Below are 21,004 nucleotides of genomic sequence, written 5' to 3'. Positions count from 1 at the left end.
AACGTTAATATTTATTTACATGAATAAATGCATAGGTCGTCTTTTATTTACTTAGGAATGTTTTTCTTTTGAAATTTTAGTTTTAAAAAGCATAGAAAACCAGAAGGTACTTAATTCCCGACACAATCCCTGACCTGTTTACGAGCCAGATACATCTTAAAATAGAATATTGTTGCCATATCTGGGCAGGAGCTGCATGGCGCACCCTATCATGCCTTGACAAAGTTCAAAACTGGCTTCAAAATCTAGTGGGAGATGTCCTTTTTCTTCCCTGCAACCTCTTTCACACAGAAGAGACATTGTGAGCCTGTCTCTGCCTTATTATTTTCATGGTATGTGCTCGTCTGAGCTTCAATCAATGGTCAAACTTTCACAAAAAATACTTATCTAGTTATAACGAGCATCAACAGTTTCCTCCGCTCTCTATCTGTGCCTAATTCTAAACGCAAATCCCATGAACAAAGCTTCTTTCCTAGAACTGGCCGCTTATGGAACTGCTCCACTGACCTGCTATCCAGCTGACTACAACATGGTAGTCTTCAAGTCCAATGTAAATAAATTCTTGTTGAGTGCCCTCCTCCATAATCCATTTCTACCCAACTTCAAACATTAACCATTAATATGCCGGACACTCATTAACCCTTATCCTTGAGTGGCATTTAGGCATTGATAAGTGGTGACTCCCTTGGAAAACAAATCAAGCATGCAGAGTCCACCTCTGCATTTACTTTCATCATGACTAATGTTTGTGCAAAATTAAAAAGAAAAAAAATCCAAGGCATGGTTCTTAAGTATGAATGATTTGGAGGCAATTTTATCTTTATAATACCCTCAAAGGAGGTGTGGGGGGGGGACACCAAAGTTATTCCAGAAAATCCATTCTGGTAAAAATTTACTTTCACCATGACTAATGTTTGTGCAAAATTTTCAACAAATCCAAAGCATGGTTATTGAGAAAAGTGCAAACAGACAAATGGGAGTGAATTATTAGATCCGATCCCCCCTTTGTCAGGGGAAGAAAAAAAAAAGTAGTTATATATAAAATTAGACCCAGATCTCCCCCACCCTTTATCTTTGAGATCAATAGCTTTTTATATGAACATTCACATGGGGAAGGAGGGTACAAGTAAAGAGGAGGAAGAGGGGGAGAGTAACGAGCAAGGGTAAAAAACTAACGAAAAACCAGCAACAGAGTCAATTGTATAAAATGCCTGAGGCGTGGTGTTACCCTTCTTGTCGACTGTCTGCATGTGTGACTGTTGGGGTGCCTGTGGAAATGCTGGCCATCAACGGTGTTGAACTGGCTGAGACACGAGAAGCTGGGATAAAATAATTGCTCGTCACAGCCGTCTGCTGTAAAGGCTGGCCGTGGATTTGAGTTTCCGGCCGCGTCTCCTGGACAATCGGGTGAGGAACAGAAGCAGCTGCTGCCGCGGCTGCAGCAGCAGCGGCTTGACTGATATGAGATGATGCCTGTTGACGCTGCGGAGTCACTTTAGCTGAAGATTAAAATAAAATAAAATAATTGAAAATATAAGCACTGGATTAAAGTGATATCAGTCGGAAATATTTGAGGTTTTTAAGCAAATTTCAAAACTTGATAGGTGCCACAGACTAAAATAAATTTTACGTTCTTTTTCATTAACAGACATTTATTCAAAAGATATATATATATATATATATATATATATGTATGTGTTATACTTTTTTTTTTTTTATATAAGTTAGTTGTGAGATTACAAACCCTCACCTCAGCAACATAAGAATGGGCTAATGTTTATTTTGATCTTACTTCTCCATAACATCTAAATATTAATTTACTTGTCCGTACGTCCAGTGTTGAAAAAGAGAAAAAACATCACAAACATTAATGGGAAACAAATTACCTCCCTTTAAATTCGCTCTTGTCAGTTAAAATCATTAAAACATTTCTTCTCCAAAAATTAAAAAGACATAGCTGTCTGTTTATGATTTCAAATTGGCTTTTTTCATTTTATAATAAAAAAAATGGCATGTTGGGAGGAGACTAAGTTTTGTTTTTATTATAATTTCTTTTTGAAATTTAAAAATGTGCAAATGAATTGACATCTAATTATTTATAATTTATACTAAAAATTATTCAGAAAAAAAAAACAAAAAAAAAACGCGTTGTGTTGAATTTTCATTGAAAAAAAAAAAAAGTAATTTTTTAAAATAAATACTTTTCGGCTTTTAAAGGTTAAAAAAAAAAAATTCACTAAAAAAATTATTTTAAATTTGTAATTCTTTTTTTTTTTTTTTTTTCATTTTATTTATAATGCATTTTAAAAATTTTCAACTACCATGAAATTTCCACGAATTCTGCTAGTATGTAGTATTCCTGCAATTATTCCACGGAAATGTTGATAACTGAAAAACTATCTAAAATTATGAAAAACTAAGAGTTCACAAAAAAAAAAAAAAAAAAAAAAAAAAAAAAATGAAGTTCTAATCATAACAAAGGGAGGTAAATCTTTTCTGGGCCCTGAAAATCTTAGGTTAATTTTGCAAAACTCAATTTTCGATAATTGTCTTTGAAAACTGTTTTCATTAATATTTAATTTTCTACCTGATCGTTTTTTTCTTTTGGTAATTTTTGATTTTTGGATATTTTCATTACTGTGACATAACAATTCAGTAGATACCATTGGTTTCACTTGAAAGTCAAAATTTCAATATTCAAATTTTGCTACAATAACAAAGAAGAACCGATAAGAGACTTACCAATTGGAATAGATGGAGAGATTGATGATGTAGCACTCGTGACAGTGGTGGTGGCTTGTGTCAGAGACCCACTTGATGAAGTCGACACATGGCTTGACATACTGATGGCTATAAAAAAAAAAAAAAGAAAAAAGTTAAAAACAACTTTTAAGCAGACAAATCAAACTTTGATTCTGACTAGCCAATTTTCTTTTGTTATTGCTGTACCATGTTATTGGCAATATAATATATTCAGCTATAATATATTTTTAAAATCACTTAGTATTAAACTAAGAAAAACTGATAACATCAAACATGTGTAAATAATCACTAGAAAAGTGTAATCAGCAAGGGAAATAGCTCACATTCATTTTTTTTTTTAATTGAAGAAAATAAAAAGTATTGTTTCTCTAATAACTAAACTTTTGTTTTATTTTTACGTATAAATTAAAAAGATGAGCAAACAAACAAAAGTTAAAATGATTCCACAACATCCCAGGCAATATAGAGTAGGTACAGCTAGTTATTAACAGAAAACATTAACATTTTGATTCAAGTAAAAAATAGGAAAAGATATTTTGGCACTTCTGCATTACACGGACGGTGCCATTTTTTTTGTGCGTTTCACTAAACTGTCACCAAGTGACGCTTTTTGGTCAAAGAACAAGGGGACTTTAACTCTTCAATGGGTGCCACAAAAAAAAGAATAAATAACTTTAAACTACATTTCATTACAGTGAAAATTTTACATTAATTCAAAAAATGTTTTTGGGGAAAAAAAAATCCAATGTTGCATTAATTCAAAAAATGTTTCATTTAAATTATTGGATTTATATATATATATATATATATATATATATATATATATATATATATATATATATATATATATATATAAAAAAATCCAATTTTACTTTAATTAAAAAAATGTTTTGAGGAGGAATCCAATGTTGCTTTAATTCAAAAATTGTTTCATTAAAATCATATTTTCTTACGTAGACTTTTCTAATAAATGTTTTTACAACTACACATTGGTACATTTTCATACATCAAATGTTTTGCCTTTTAAATATTTTTGTGTTTGAAGAAAAAAAAAAAAAAAAAAAATATATATATAATTTGTGATTTATTTGCCATGCCATTTGACCAAGAAGAAATTAGAGTTATCGCCCCTTAACAATGGTGCCGTCCATGTAATGCAGAAGTACAATATTTTTATTTAATAGATTGTTCTATCTATCCAGTACTCCTTGGGAGGGATTTGGTTTATTTATTTTTGTTTCACATTTTATTTTTTAAATATTTAATCATTTCTCTTGAAAAAACATTTTTTTTCTTTTATAAAAAGAAAAAAATTAAAAAATTAAAATAAGCCATTTCACGTTTACGTTGTTACTTAAACAAAAAAAAAAAAAAGAAAAAATGAGATTGGTGATTAATGTGACATTGTGGAGGTGAACATTTCCAAAGTGAACTCATTTAAAAATGAATTGTTCCAAAATCAAATCATGAAGTCCAACTCAACTAAAGCAGTATCATCTCCAAATATACGAGGGTCATAACAAAAGTAAGGCTTCCTATTTTTTTTTTTTAAACTATAAAAACTAAAACGTTAAAGAATTACGAACACAGGAGTGGTACCATTAAAACGAGTGACCTTATGTGCTCCAGAATTCATTTTTCTACATAGTCACCACCATTCTCAATCCACTTTTGACGTCTTGGTCGTAAAAGTTTGGAGCATGCTTTGTCACTCATATCTGTTGCCACTCTATCTTGAAAATGCAGCTGTTAAACCAGATATAGTGATTTGGGACAGAGCAAACAAAAAAGCGACCGTAATAGAGGTCAGTGTACCCAATGATACAGGGCTTAACAGAGTTGAGAGGGAAAAGATTACAAAGTATCAAGGACTTATGTATGATATGAAACGAAATTGGAAATTAAAAGACGTTTCAATTATACCAGTCATCATAGGAGCAACTGGGCTTATGAAAAAGAACTTTAAAAAGTACATAGCAAGCATACCCGGTGAACCAAGTGCAAGTGAAATACAAACGATTGCACTGAAAGGGACGACTAGAATCCTGAAAAGATCTCTTGGTTGGACTCACTAAAATAGGGGTAAATGTCAGACATCTGGTTGGATGTCCCATCCCCTAGAAGAAAAAGTTTAAGAAAAATGAAAAAAAAAAAGAGAGAAACAAAAAAATTGATGAACCCATCTAATTGTGCCGACATCAACTGTATCGGTTTCATAAACGTCCAGCAGGCAATGGCGAATGTCGATCATTTCAATTTTTTGTGCATGGAGGTATGCAACGACACATCCCCGATTCTGTCAAATGTCCATGACAGGTGTTGCTTTCTTAGTCTTACATCGTCAATATCTGTAACAGAGAGATGAAACTTTTTAGGCTATGAATGCATAAGACTAGTCATCATAATGTAATTTGCAATTCCCTAGGATCCATTCGGGTGGAAGAAGAAATAGGAGGCGTTATTTTTGGAACTTCCTTCATATTTCAAGAAGTCACATTCAGTTTATTGATTTGAAGAACATTTAGCTGACGACTATTTTTCACAATAAGACATTTGCTTTTCTATCTAAGATTAAAATTAAAATTAGAAGTAAAATTACTAATACTACTACTACTACAACACAGTTTGATGCCATCTGCTCCCTGGGTTGTTGTTGATGGCTGCTCTCTTGGCATTACAATCATTAACCTGATGCATTGTGATGGTTAGTGCATGGGGGTCAGCATTGACGTCGTCCAGCTACCACTTTTTAGACGTTAAGAACGGGTCATATAATATCAAGGTGCTTGTCCAGAATTCCCGATATATTATAAAGCAAAAATAAAGAAAAATCTGTACAACGTAGATACCCATGACAAAAAAAAAAAATCATATTCCAAAAAATCATATTCCAAAAAATCATGAATTTATTTTTAAATAAGAAAATCATTTTTAAGCGATTAAATGGGAATTCATAGGCACTACAACAAATCTAGTATGAATTATTGTTGAGTTATCTCCTTTTGCCCAAATAGCAGGCGAGATGGTCATTCCTTGGATACTCATTCAATTTGATTTTCTCATTTAAAAATAAAACTACTTGATCAATTCAAGTGATTTTTGGAATATGATACTCTCATTTCATCATTGGTACATAAATCAGATTTAAAAAAAACAAACATTTTTTTTATTCGTAGGGAAAATTCCGGGCAAGAACCGACATTTTTTAAAAACATTAAATTGCTACAATTTAAAAAAAAAAAAAAGGTTTTATTTTTTTTTTTTAAGAATATTTAAGCTGCCAATAAGTGATTTTTCTACAAGAAAATTATTTTTTTCTTAATAGTGTCGACGCTGACAAACATTTCAAAAGAAATAGTAGGGCTATGACAAGAGAATATTCTTTTCATTATTTTGACTCTCGAGTATATATCAGTTAATATCTAATATGTTTTTATATAGAGCGATGTGGTTCTCGATTAACAGTGTCGGATATATACTCAAGAGTCAAATTAATAAAAAGAATATGCTCTTGTCATAGGCCTAATTATTAGCATTAAACTAATTTCCACGAGTGATGCTACTTTTTATAAATAATTTTAAAAAGAATTTTCAGTGCTTGTTACGATACAGTCGACAGATTTTTTTTTTAAATATGTCATTTTAAGCAAAAAATAATATGACGTCCTTAATTGTCATGTCGAAAATAGTAATATATCCAAAAATTAAAAAATCATAGTTAAAAGTAACTTTTACGGAAAATTGGGTAAAATCACATTTTTCTTAAACATTATACAGTAGACAATGGACGTTATAAAGTAGACAATAGACGTTATAAAGTAGACACGCGGGGGACATAACTCCGAAACGAATATTTGGTACTTGTACAGTTTAATGAAGACATTAAAAAATGAAAATATCGAAAAAAAAAAAAAAAAAAAAGGTTATACTGTACGTATCCGTTTTGGACTGAAGATCTCTGAAAAAAATTTCACTTAATTTGATCGAGTCGTTTTTTTTTTTTTTGTTTACAGTGGAAAAACATGTTTTTATAACAGCACATTGAAGGTAACCATGTTGGAATTTTTTGAACATGCCAAGGGGAGATAACTCCAGTTGAAGCGCCGGCACTCCCTCCCCATCTTTAATTCTAGCTTTTCTTCCTAAAAATCGAACCTTTTGCTCGGTATCACATAAATTGCTTTTTCGCTGTAAAAAAAAACCAAAAAAAACTACTCAATGAAATTAAGTGAAATTTTTTTTTCAAAGAACTTCATTCCATAACAGATCCATACAATATAACCTTTACTAAACTGTACAAGTACCGAATATTTTAGATGACTTCTTCATGACTGCAATATTTGTTGTCTATAGCGATGGACATTTTTTTTTTTTTTTTTAACTAAAAACATAATAGCAGTTGTTCTCCTTGAAGTTTTGTAATTTTGGGATATATTACTATTTTCTATACTATGACAATTATGTAGGTAACATTGTTTTTGTTTAAATATATTTTTTAAAAAATCGATTTGTCGACTATCTTAACAAGTAACATTTTTTTTTTTTCTCAAAGGAAATAACATGCTGCAATAAGCCACAAGAAAAACCTTAGAATGTTTGTAAAATATTCAAAGAATAAAAATTTCATTAAATAATTTTATGGATATTTGGGATTGCACTTAAACTACTTCCCTGATGAATATTTTTTTTTTTTTTATTATAGAAATCGCACCAGACAAGACACAAAGCCACTTAATGTAAAAACAATAAATTAAAAACATAGATAATTTTTTTTTTAATCCAATAGTCCAGCAATTTTTTTTTTTTTTTTAACCTATTAGTCCCCAGTGATTTTTAATCCACTACTTTTTTTTTTTTTTTTTTTTTTTTTTTTTAACTCCTTAGTTCCCCAATATTTTTGATCCGTTAGCCCACTAATTTTATTTTTCTTTAATTTATGACCAAAAATCCTTTGTAAATACAATATTATATTTGATGAAATTACTTTCCTATCATTGGATAGAGCATTTATACAAAATATATTAAACTAGGTTATTATGACTATTTACCAACAAATATTTGATTTAATAATAGATGAAACTGATTGTATCCTTCCACTCTAGATTTTGACATTGTGATGTCAAGATATACATACAGCATGTGTAATATTTGAAAGACACTCCAATTTTTATTGCAAACTATACATATCTCGGAAAAATACAGGTGTTGCTGAAATATGGTTAATTCTTCTTTTGGCTCTAAAAAGAAAAAAAAAAAAAAAGACCATGGATGCTAATGGGTTAATAAGAATGCATTCTCTTTGATCCCCCCCCCCACCTCTTTCTCACCCTATTTTTTTTTTTGTATTTCTCCATATTTTTTCTCCCTTATTGTTTTCTATCCCTTTCTATTTTCTCATTTTTTTTTTATTTTCCCATTCAAAGATAATTCGACTTGTAAATATTTTCAATTAAAATGTCCCTCTGAAACTTAATTCAGCTAAAACTAAAAAGACAAAAACAAACACCTTTTCACAATAACTTTTCACAATAACACATAACGATGCAGTCAAATGTATGTGAAGAAAAAAAATCTGTTTTTGTTCAGAATTCCCCCTAAGTTAAAAGATAAAAATAGGGGAAAATCTGTGTAATGTATGTACATGTGACGGAACGAAAATATCATATTCCAATTCTAATGTATACCTATTAACCCTTATCCTCGAGTGGCCTCTGGGCCTTGATAAGCGGCGACCCCCATGTAAAAAAAAAAAAAAAAAAAAAAAAAAATGTGTAAACACGCTGGTTAAAAAAAGAAAAAAATGGCTGCTGATTTCTTGTAATTAATGTTTATGACAATGATTTTATGCAGACTGAAGAAATAAAATTCAAACTTGTCAAGAAGCTGTCTGACGATTTAGAGTTGATTCAATGGATTGCCAAGCATTGGTTAATAGCCAATTCTAAGAGGTTTGAAAACCTGTAATTTACCATGTGTATTGAACCGTTATTTGCAATCAGTTGATGGTTGGAGATGAAAATATTCTCAAAAGATGGACTTCATTATTCATTACAAAAAAAAAAAAAAGAAGCTTTTCTGGCGATCAATTCATAATTTATATGTGCAGAAGAATTTCTTTCAATTTCAGTTTTTACATAAAACTCAAACTCAGCGTTTTTTTTGTTTGTTTTTTTTTTAAGACGTGTTTACACATTATCGTTTTATTTTTAATTCATTCCAAACAGCTGATTTCTTAGAATACGTGATTATGACAATAATTTCATGCGGACTGAAGAAATTCACTTGACAAAGCGGGAGAGGGCAGAGCGGTAGCTCTAGATATATCTAAGGCTTTTGACAGGGTATGGCATGAGGGTCTCCTCAGGAAGATTAGATCATACGGTATCACTGGTAGAATACTTAATTAAATCCTTCTTAGATAAGAGAAAAATCCAGGTTGTCCTCGACGGTCGTACATCTAAACAATATGATATAAATGCGGGAGTGCCCCAGGGATCTATCCTTGGACCTCTACTGTTCCTGATATTCATAAATGACCTCCCTGACAAAATTGCCTCTGAGATGGGTATATATGCTGATGACACCACACTCTATAGCAGGCACGACAGGAAAACAAATGAACATATACCTAAAGTAATGGCAGAAACACTAGAGGATGATCTCCAATCAGTAGTGGAACGGGGACAAAAATGGATGGTCACGTTCAATGGCGCCAAGACTAAACTGGTTTCATTCAATAATTACAAGAAACCTTCTCTACCACCTATAGCAATGGCCAACGACTCTTTATCTGAGAGTACGTCTTTCAAGCTCCTTGGCCTAACGTTCACAGGAAACATGAGTTGGAACAATTACATCGAGGGCATTGCCAGGGCCGCTGCAAGGAAGGTGGGCTCTCTCTACCGTGCTAGAAAACTACTAACACCCGAAAGTATCCTGTACCTCTATAAGGCAACCATTCGCCCATGTATGGAGTATTGCTGTCATATTTGGGCTGGTGCATCGGCTACTAGTCTCTCGCTCCTTGACAGAGTTCAAAAGAGAGTCGCAAATCTGATAGGCCCTAAACTGGCATCTAAGCTTCAGCCTATGTCCCATCGACGAAACGTTGCATCCCTCTGCCTGTTCTACAAGTATTTTAATGGTGAATGCTCTGATGAACTAACTGCAAGCACTTGTGCCCCCACGACGTGAACACCCTCGACAGACCCGACAAGCTGCAAAATCCCACCCCCACACTGTAGAAATCCCTAGATGTAAAAGATCTTTCTACTCCGGTAGTTTCTTCCCCAGAACCGCTAAACTTTGGAATTCCATTCCAGGTCACTGCTTCCCCAACTGTACTGACATGCAGAAGTTCAAGTGCAACGTGACCCAACATCTTGCTGCCCAAATCCCTACATAGTACCCCAGTAGTTGTTTCCCCTGATAGTAGCCCCCTACACCAAAGTGGTAATGTGCCTTGTTTGGGGTGAAAATGTAATAAAAAAATAAAATAAAATAAATAAATAAAATTCCAACTTGTCATGAAGCTGTCTGACGATTTAGAGTTGATTCAATGGATTGCCAAGCATCGGTAAAGAATCAATTCTTTGAGGTTTGAAACCTGTAATTTAACATGCGTATTGAACCGTTATTTGCAGTCAATTGATGGTTGGAGATAAAAATGTTCAAAAGATGGATTTTGTTGTTCAATACGAAGAAAAAAAAAAACTTTGAGCAAAGCAAATTTTCTTTACAAAAAATTTATAAGGATTTTTTTCAGTTATAGGTTGGTGCAAAAATATTTTTTTTATGTTCAACTTTATGCAAAAAAACAACATTTTTGCACCAACTTAATATAAAACTCAAACTAAGCAGCCATTTTATTTCTAGGCAGCCACGTCTATAGATTACCGAAAAGGTAAAAAAACAAAAATAATGAATAAAATAAAAAAATCCAATGATAAATGTTCAATCAATAGATTTTGACTCAGAAAAAAGCAATTCTTCCCCCTTTTATCAGAAACACTAACCATGGAATGTGAGAACTAAAAGACAAAATAAAGGAAGCAAAATTATGAAACTATCAAAAATGAACCCAACGTCCACTTTCTAGTTCTTTTTATACAAGTAAAAAGTATATTTTACAGGGCAATCAACTCATATGAACTTGCATTTATTAATTCTTTTTTTTTTTTTAATCCTATTTGATGCCTCCATTCAGTCTCGTAAGACAAAGGATACCCCCTGTAGGGTCAGCTGCGTGTGTAATTGGGAGGCAAGGGTTGTGCATTCCCAACCACACTTCTCCTGAATAGGAACTGCTCGAGTCCAGTGGCAAAAAGTCCAGGACAACTGGAAACAATGCAGAGATAAGCGGAGAGCACGTACAGCTACTAGAAGTCCCAAATGGTCACCCGTTTTAGTACTGACCAGGCTCAGCATTGCTTAACCTTAGTGATCTAACGAAAACTGGTGTATCATGTGATTATGCCGTAAATCCTGTATGAACCATTTATATTTTCATTATCAAATACATAAAGTTATCTTGTCGAATTTTTTAAAGTCATACCTAGATAGCATTTAAGCTTGCGAATCATCCTTTACTTCTGACCAGCCAATTTTCATTTGTTATTCTTGTATAGTGTTATTGGCAATAACATACTTAGCTAGATTTTATTTTAAAAATTACTTGGCCCAGACCAGATGACTGAATGCTAAACATTTTTAAATAATCACCTAAAAATAAAAACGATAACTCATTTTAAATTGAATGATACTGACATTAAGTTTTAAAATATGCAAACAAATAAAAAAAAAAAAATCAAATAAAAAAGAATCAAATGCACTAGAACCCAGGCAACACCAGGTAGGTATTGCTAGTTTTATACATTAACCAAAATATAACTCCATAAACAAAATAAAAACAAATACAATAAAATCAGAAAGAACATTAATTAGTAGGATAGCATGGAAATTCCAATTTTACTTTTTGCATTTAAATTAAATTTTTGAAAACGTTCAAATGCTATTTCATCTCATGAGCGACGGCCAGCGAAACCTCGTCACAAAAAAAAAAAAAAAAAAAGGCTTGGTTTTACAATCAATCATGTGAGTCTGTCTCTGCTTATGTTTATACGTTTTTCTTCTACACAAATTTTGGAATGAATTAGGTATAAAGGGCGCCACAAATATGAAAAACAAAAGGGGCACATTCGAGTAGACAGCGGTTGACTTTTAATGCACGTGCATCTGGAAACATGCCAAAAAATATTAAAATGTTATACAATTATTCCTTTTTAAAAAAAGATAATGTTTACATCTAAAAGAATTTTAAACAGAAATCAAAGAATCATAGAAAGCAAACTCATTTTAAAATGAGAATTTAGAACGAGATACGATTTCTGCATTTGTTTATTAAAAAGCTCTGTAAATAAAAACTGCACCCCACATTAAAAATTAATGAGCATTATATATATATATATATATATATATATATATATATAGTCATCCACATACAGTACTGTTTCGCAGCTCATCAGTGTGGCTAGACAGGCAACTACCTCAAGCCAGGATTGAAACCCGACCGCCTGTACGACAGTCAAGGCTCGTAACCATTACGCTAATCGGCAACTTCCGTGCAAGTCGTGAATTAACAATGTTTTGACATCGTCCGAAATATCTAAGCTCGATTTGTTTACACAAAGAGCATCGCTTAATATATATATATATATATATAAAAATAAATTCAGATTTGAGATGTTCAAAAGTAGGGACTAAAACAACGAGGTTGTTAGATAGTGCTCGATAACAAGAGCAAAATAGATTTTTAATTATTTATTCGAAGGTAAACAGCTACATTTGGTCGCTACAAACCTTTTATTTTTCTATGGCATCGAATGGTTCAGGGTCGCCTGACGAAGTCTCATTGACTGAAACAGATGGCTGTTTGTGGCGACCAAATGTAACTTTACCCTCAAATAAATAATATATAAAATAAAACTATGGACCGCTTATCCTGCCTCAGAGTGCAAACTAGACTTCGTAGTCTAGTGAGGGATGCCCGTTTCTCTTCCCTGCAACCTCTTTCCCACAGGAGAAAAGATGTTGTGAGCCTGTCTCTGCTTTATTGTTATTTTCATGGCAAGTGCTCGTCTGAACTCCAATCTATGGTCCTGGCCTGACTTTCACAAAAATACTTGTCTAGCTGAAACCACTATCAAGAATTTCCCCCACTCTTTATCTGTGCCTAAACCTAAACGTAGATTCCATTAACAAAGTTTCTTTCTTATGTGGAACTTTCTTCCGTTTTCCTACTTTCCAACTGACTAGAATATGGTCGTTTAAAGTCCAACATAAACAAATTCTTAATGAGCCGTCTCCTTAATCCAATTTACAAAATTTCCATGACTAACGATTACTACATTGTCCCATTGACTACTGTACACTCATTAACCTTCTTTGTAATAAAAAAAAAAAAAAATGCGGGAAATTTAAATATATTCAAGCGTATTTTATAACCTGGCAATGCCAGGTGCCCGTTCGTATATTAAATAAAATGAGTTTTATGATGAAAAACAAATCTGCTCTTTTATCTGTATGTTTCCAGATGCCACGTGTGTAGAAAGTGAACCGCTACCTATCCGAAGCTGCTCCTTTTTGTTTTACTTATTTTGTGGGGTCCTTTAAAACTAACTGATCCAAAATTTGGTTAGAACTTTCGGAAATTAAAAAAAAAAAAAAATCAGTTATAATCTGTTCATTGTTTTTTTGTTTTTTTTTACACAGTGATCACCATTTATCAAGGCCCGGAAGCAACTCAGGGATAAGGGTTATTGCAAGTACATTATGTTAGTGTGGAGATTTGATGAAGTGTTTACTTAAGGGGGCGGTTCATTAGGAATTTGTTAACATTGGACTAGAAGACATCCAAGTTGTAGTCCGGTGGGAAGCAGGCAGACGGAACAGAGTTCCACAGACGTGCAGTTCTAAGAAAGAAGCTTTGTTCATGGAATCCGCGTTTTGATTTAGGCACAGATATAGAGTGGGGGAAATTTTTCACAGTGGATTCAGCTAGACGGGTGTTTTTCGTGAAAGATTGGCGAGGGGGGAACAGAGATTGGAGTTCAGACGAGCACCTGCCATGGAAATAACGATAAAACAAGGATAGGCTCGCAACGTCTCTTTTGTGGGAGAGAGGTTGCAGGGTAGAGAAAAGGGCATCCCCCACTAAGCCACGAAGTCTATTTTGTACTCTGTCAAGGAAGGATAGGCTGTTTTTAGCAGCTCCTGCCCAGATATGGCAACAGTATTCCATCCTTGTTTGCATAAAAAAAAGTAGTGATACTACTACTACTACATCGAGTTTGAATGAATTCCCTTCCTTTGATGTATAACAGATGCATCTTGATGACACTACAGCAAGCTATGTAAGCGAGAGAGAGAAAGAAGCAATTATCATTGATTAATAATCAACAACAACAACACTGTGCAGAATACAAAACGATGATGAAGGAAAACTCATGGGACAACATTAAAAAAAAAATAGAAGTGAAACACGACTAAACATGTTTAGTTGACAACGATAAAAAGAGAGAGAGAGAGACAATAACAGAAAAGAGAATGGAATGCAGTCGAGGGCGGGGGATAGAATAAAACAAAAACTAAATTGCTAAAGAGAAATAAAAAGTTCTCAGAGACGAGTTGCTATGAAGTGAGCCATAGAGACAAACGAGAATGCAGTATTTTAGTAAGCAAAGCATGGAATAAGAAAAGACGGCGGCTAGGAGATTCTAAAAGATGGAAATCAACAGAATAGAAAACGGTTTCAATAAATTCAGGGAAGGGAAAGCAAAAAAAATAAAAAAAAAAAAGCTACAACTAAAGCAAAGTTGATAAAAGTTCAAAAACAGGGTAAAAAATTAATGTGAAAAAAAAAAAAAAAATTAATAATAAAATAATAATAAAATAAAAAATTAATGTGAAAACCAAATTAGTATTTGCTTTTCACATTTCTTAAAAAATTTTATGATGTATGTACCTGTGACAAAATGAAAATATCATACTCACAAAATAACGTAAATTGATCAAGTAGTTTTATTTTTAAATTAGAAAACCAAATTCTAGGAGTAAAAGAAGAGTAGCTATTTTGTTCACTATTTTGGAAACACAAAATACAAAGGGAGATAACTCAATTGAAACTTTCAAGATTCATGTTGTAATACCTACAAATGTGTATTAATCGCTTAAGAAATAATTTTCTTTATAAAAATAAAACTACTTGATCCATTTATATAATTATAGAATATGATATTTTCATTTTGTGACAGGCATGTACATCATACAGATTTTTCTGTATTTTTTCTTTCTCTTTTTTTTTTTTTTTTAAATATCACGAAAATTCTAGACAAGAATCTTTTTTTATTTAAATTTAATAGATTAATGTCAAAATATATTAATCTATTAAATTTAATAGATCAATGTCAAAATATAAACCAGAAAAAAGTAAAAATGTTTTTTGCATTGAAGAATAAAAATGATAGAGCAGGATTAGAATTTCTTCTTGAATTTTCCAATCTAAAATGGATGAAATAACTTTGCCTTAACAAAAAGCAGGTTAGGAATACAATGACCTTGGAAAGATGATTGTAAGAACTTTGCAATTAGGAAGTGAAAACTAAGAGAACAGATAACCGTGTCCACTGGGGAATTACTGTGATAACATCAACCTCCACCCAACTCAAAGTATTAGGAAGAAAAAAAAAAAAAGTTAGGAAATAATTTAATAAGCTTCACAAAGGTATAGGAGGTGGGGTTGGTAGAAAGACAATAAGGGAGAGAAAGTAGTTACCAGGGCACACAAAAAGTCTAAAATAGGATTGTTAATCAATGTGCAACAGTGATCAAATACTGGACAATAGAGGTCGACATATTTAGTTTACAGACAGTTTTAACGTGGGAGCAAGTTTGGCAACTGTTTACAACAGTTGGGGAACAAGTTCACGGACAATCCAGAGTTTGGGGAACAAGTTCACGGACAATCCAGAGTTTGGGGAACAAGTTCACGGACAATCCAGAGTTTGGGGAACAAGTTCACGGACAATCCAGAGTTTGGGGAACAAGTTCACGGACAATCCAGAGTTTGAGGAACAAGTTCACGGACAATCCAGAGTTTGGGGAACAAGTTCACGGACAATCCAGAGTTTGGGGAACAAGTTCACGGACAATCCAGAGTTTGGGGAACAAGTTCACGGACAATCCAGAGTTTGGGGAACAAGTTCACGGACAATCCAGAGTTTGGGGAACAAGTTCACGGACAATCCAGAGTTTGGGGAACAAGTTCACGGACAATCCAGAGTTTGGGGAACAAGTTCACGGACAATCCAGAGTTTGGGGAACAAGTTCACGGACAATCCAGAGTTTGGGGAACAAGTTCATGGACAATCCAGAGTTTGGGGAACAAGTTCACGGACAATCCAGAGTTTGGGGAACAAGTTCACGGACAATCCAATTCACTGCTGAGAGACATCACCATCCATTGAGGCAACAGCTTATAAATCAAAAGAAACAAACAGCTGTTTCTGTCAAAAAAAACCAAAAACAATTACAGATTAGCTGTAAATGTTCCTGCTGTTAATTGCTGTAAAAAGTAAATAAAATCCCAGAGGAAATTATGGTGTTATTTGTTGTTCTTTTTCATTTGTTACATTATATTGCAGGTAATAAGGTTGGGAATGATGTGAATATATTTACAAGGATTATTTAAGCAGCACTGTCGGCTTGTAGCGATATTGGATGTGGATGTTCAAAAAAGTGTTACAAACGGTATTTTTACACAAGGTTAGAGTAAGCAGAGAAGTGGAAAATTCCATTAGAAGTTGTATCATGGAAGAACTGGCATGTATCATAAGTTGTATCATGGAAGAACTGGCATGTATCATAAGTTGTATCATGGAAGAACTGGCATGTATCATAAGTTGTATCATAGAAGAAAGCATGTGGCAGAGATGAAAGGTCAGTTCTCTCACTTAGATGATGTTTGACGTCAAGGTGAACAAATGTCCGTTTTCAAGATGTGCATATGTGGGGGGGGGGGGGGTCAATATTAATACTTCATTTACCTGTGGAGTTTTCCACCTGATATTTTTTTTAGACATTTGAGATGTATCGCATATCTGCATAGTCTCATTTCCAGGTAGTAGCGCACCTGACTAGAATCTAAAACATCTCACCGATTCCCCAGATTGTGGAAAAAAAGTATCTGTTCTACAGGGTAACAAATATCGCAGAGGAAACGAGAGAGATAGAACTACAGAAAGAGTACAATAGACACTACAAAGAATAAAAAGAGAGACAAAGCAAGCACAGGACGAAGAGGATGGGAAGGATGAAGAGGATGGGGAGCAGTTCCTTGCCTGCCAAAGCCTTTGCATTCATTGGTTTAGATGGTTCCTTGGTCAAGTCAACAAGATGATTGCCACAATTCCATTTGCCACCACCTGAAAGGACGAAGAACGGTCATGCAACACACGAATCAATACCAATTCAAATTATTTAAATCCAGACTCAAAAGAATAAGATCAAAAAACGTCGAAGACGATCAATTTAAAGAAAGAGCCAATCTACATGGGCATAAAATGATTTTATATTATTTAAAAAAAAAAAGTTAAAATAAAGAAAAAATGATTTGTGTCCAGAATTTCCAGAAATTAAAAAAAAAAAAAAAAAAAAAATCTATACGATGTACATACCTTTGATGAAACAAAAATATATTCCAAAAATCATATAAATTGATCAGATAGTTTGTTTTTAAATAAGAAAATCAAATTTTATGAGTAACTGAAGAGCGGCTGTCTTGTCTGCCATTTTGAAAACAATCTTAAAATAATTAAAAAAAAAAAAAGCAGGGGGAGATAACTAAACAATAACTGATTCTTCATTATTGTAGTGAAATTCAAAAATAAAAATGTTGAATTTCAAGTGAAATCAATGATATCTACTGAATTGTGAATTGTCCTGTTGCAATAATGAACATATCCAAAAATTATGAAAAACGATTAATTATTAATGAAAATAGTTTTTAAAGACAATTAGTGAAAATTAAGTTCTGAAAAAAAAAAAAAAAAAAAAAAATCAAGAGTTCTAATTGTAACGAAAGGGAGGTAAATCTTTTCTGAAAAATTAAAATCTTTGGCCAATTTAGAAAAACTTAATTTTCATTAATTGTCTTTGAAAACTTTTCATTAATAATTAATTTTTTTACCTTTTCGTTTTTCATAATTTTTTGCATATTTTCATTACTGTGATAAGACAATTTAGTTGATACAATTGACTTCACTTGAATTTCAATAGTTTTTTTTTCATTTTGCAACAATAACAAAGAACTCAATAATTCATACCTAATCATACTTTTTCTTTATAAAAATCAAACTACTTGATCAATTTAGGTGATTTTTAAAAGTTATCTTTATTTTGACAAAGTTATGGATATCATAGATTTTTCATAATACTTTTTTTTTTTTATTTTAAATATAGGGGAATTCTAGGAGAGAACCAAAATTGTTTTTAATAATACCGGACACACTCATGAATATAAAAGATCAAAGAAAACAATTCTTCATAATAATGATGAGTAATAGTTGGTTTTATTATAAATTAGATCCATAGTAGATGACCACCACTCCCTCACTCTCACATCTTTTTATAGTTTATATTAATTGATCACAGAAAATGTGAGAAAGGATGAAAAGAATAAAAAAAAGAAAAGAAAAAAGGAATCATGCGAGAAAGTAAAAGAAAGGAAAAAGAAAATCACTATAATAAAGTTCAACGTGTGTGTGTGTGTGTGTGTGTGTGTGTGTGTACAAATAAGCCCCTATATGGTTTACTATTAGACTAAACTGACCACGTACAATAATAGAAGAGGTATCAAGGATCTGAAATAGGTATGATAAAATGGGGTCACTTATAAAGGGGAACCTTATGCACGCTCACACTGTTTCACGTAGAGCTACCAAACTTGGCAGGATAACCCACCATGGAGAAGTTTTGATAGGTTAGAGCGTTCACTTCCACCAACTGCGGCGAGGCCCCAGGAGTGGTGTCACTTATAACTGACTGGAAACCCTGTGCACACTCACATTTGATATACGCTCGTAGAGTTACCAAATATGGCACGATAACCCATCATGGGAATGAAGGAAGTTTTGATGGGTTACATTGCTCACTCTCACCAATATGGGTGGGGCACAGTGGTGTCACTTACAACCGGGAACCCTATGCATGCTCACACCATTTGATGTAGAGCTACCAAACTTGCCATGATAACCCACCATGGGAGGAGGAGATTTATGGGTTACACCACTCACTCCCACCAATGGAGGTGGGGCCCGATGTGTGTCAGTTATAATGGGGAACTTTAATTAGTGTCCATACGTTTGTGTCAATAAAGATTCCCACTACTGCCCCCTCATGTTCATTTGAGCAATTGCCCCTCTCCAAAGAGGATTCAAGCAATTGCCCCTACCCAAAGATGATCCGAGCAATGCCAGATCTGTCTGTGTGTCTGTGTGTCCTATATAGGACAATGTAATAAAGCTCAACATCTGTGTGTCTGTACATCTATAAGATGAAAGGGAATATAAGATACAAAAAGTATGTCGAAAATAAATATTAGTTTAAAAAACTTTAAGTATATATCTATCTATATATATAAAAGGCAAAATGTGTGTGACCATTTCGTGTATGTCTTCAAAAGGCCCCGGGTTCGTTACTATCGCTTAAAACTGTTTATATAGGTCCTATATAATAATATCTAGGAATTAGAAAAGTGCGTAGTATATAGATTTATTTACATCGATTTTTACAAAATTATTGCTATTTTGGCTTCTCGCGTGTTGATCGGGCTTTTTAGTATAAATAAAGTGAAACTAAACTCAAACGACGTATTCTCGCCATTGCGCCGGGAAAAACGTCCAGAAGCAATCAGCTTTGATCAATCTTGTATATCAGATTCAATCTGGACAATTGGGAGCTGCTTTCCCCTCCCCAATATCTGTTGGGGGAAGAAACAGTCAAATTTGGATAAACAAACCCAAACGCTGCGTGACTTCCATTTGACCTTCTAAATTAGGTCAAATGGGAGCAGCAGAGTTAACTTTTATTGCGCACAGCTGTTTTTATAGTTAAATAAATAAATAAATTAAAACCTGCTTAACATTGTCTGTTGCCGTGGCTCAATGGTTAACGTAGCACATTTTTTTTTTTCACACATTAATTTCCAACTCAAGGGTACGAGTTTGATTCTCATACTCACCTACCAAACATTTTTTTTTATTATTTAACATCCCCCGGAGTTTTGATTTACCTCAAAAAACCCGGGCATTGCCGGGTACCCCCTGCTAGTCTATAAATATAAAAGCGAAAATGTGTGTGTGTGTGTGTGTGTGTGTGTGTGTGTGTGTGTGCGTGTGTGCGTGTGCGCGCGCGCGTTTTCGTGTATGTCCAAGAAAGGCTTTTTTCCGAGAACCGATCGGTTGCCTCACAACTTCTTAAAACTTTTTATATCACGCCTAAATGATAATATCTACGAGTTAACAACTGGGGTTGCCTGTCTATTTAATTTGTCCGACTTTCAAAAGATAAATATTCAACAATTTTCGATCACCGCATGTGCATTAAACTTTTTTGTATAAAAAAAGAAGCGAACAGACTCGCGCTAAATAAAACACTGTCCCGCACTCAAAGTTGACGTCATTAACTCGTCAAGAACGGGCACCTGCCGTTAAATGGCGCACGTTTTTTTTTTTTTTCATACTTTATTATTTTCCAACTGCGTGTTAAGTTTTCGTTTTTATTTTTATTTTTTTTTAAACACCCGGGACACCTAGCCAACGATTTTTCTTTACATTTACCCAAAAACACACACACCTACAAACACCCAGACAACGCCGGGTACCCCCCGCTAGTATATATATAAAAGCGAAAATGTATGTATGTATGTATGTGTGTGTGTGTGTAGGTTTGTATCTGTTAAAAACTTTCGACAGACAGAACAAAAATTCACAAATTTGGTCTCATATGAAAGCCCCATCCTTCGCCCGACAAATATCGAAAAATTGGCCAAAAACATTAATTTTTTCACCCTGAAATCGACACTTTTCTACAGGGAGGGGGGGTCAGCAAAAACCGTCCTCTCGTGACGAGATCGGTTCTACGCATGCATCAGACGACGTCATAACCTGATTAGTTTAAATATTTG

General features: G+C 33.4%; 1 protein-coding gene across 5 annotated transcripts in view; it reads right to left on the bottom strand.

Moving 5' to 3' along the window:
• The window catches only part of LOC145287752 (uncharacterized), a 124,883-nt gene that overhangs the window by 31,462 nt on the left and 72,417 nt on the right, over positions 1–21,004 (bottom strand). For 3 of the 5 annotated variants that reach the window (XM_080135530.1, XM_080135529.1, XM_080135532.1), the window contains 3 exons: positions 17,160–17,243; positions 2,743–2,850; positions 1,229–1,499 (listed from right to left, as the gene is read on the bottom strand). In XM_080135530.1, coding sequence (XP_079991656.1) covers positions 1,229–1,499; positions 2,743–2,850; positions 17,160–17,243 — 463 coding nt within the window. The remainder of the gene's footprint in view (positions 1–1,228; positions 1,500–2,742; positions 2,851–17,159; positions 17,244–21,004) is intronic. The other 2 variants (XM_080135533.1, XM_080135531.1) reach the window with 1 other exon arrangement.

The sequence above is a fragment of the Euprymna scolopes genome, chromosome 11 (assembly GCF_053919585.1).
Source record: "Euprymna scolopes isolate OS-2025 chromosome 11, ASM5391958v1, whole genome shotgun sequence".
NCBI classification, from domain to species: domain Eukaryota; kingdom Metazoa; phylum Mollusca; class Cephalopoda; order Sepiida; family Sepiolidae; genus Euprymna; species Euprymna scolopes.
The sequence above is the reverse complement of the archived record's forward strand: the minus strand, read 5'-3'. Positions and strand labels throughout refer to the sequence as shown.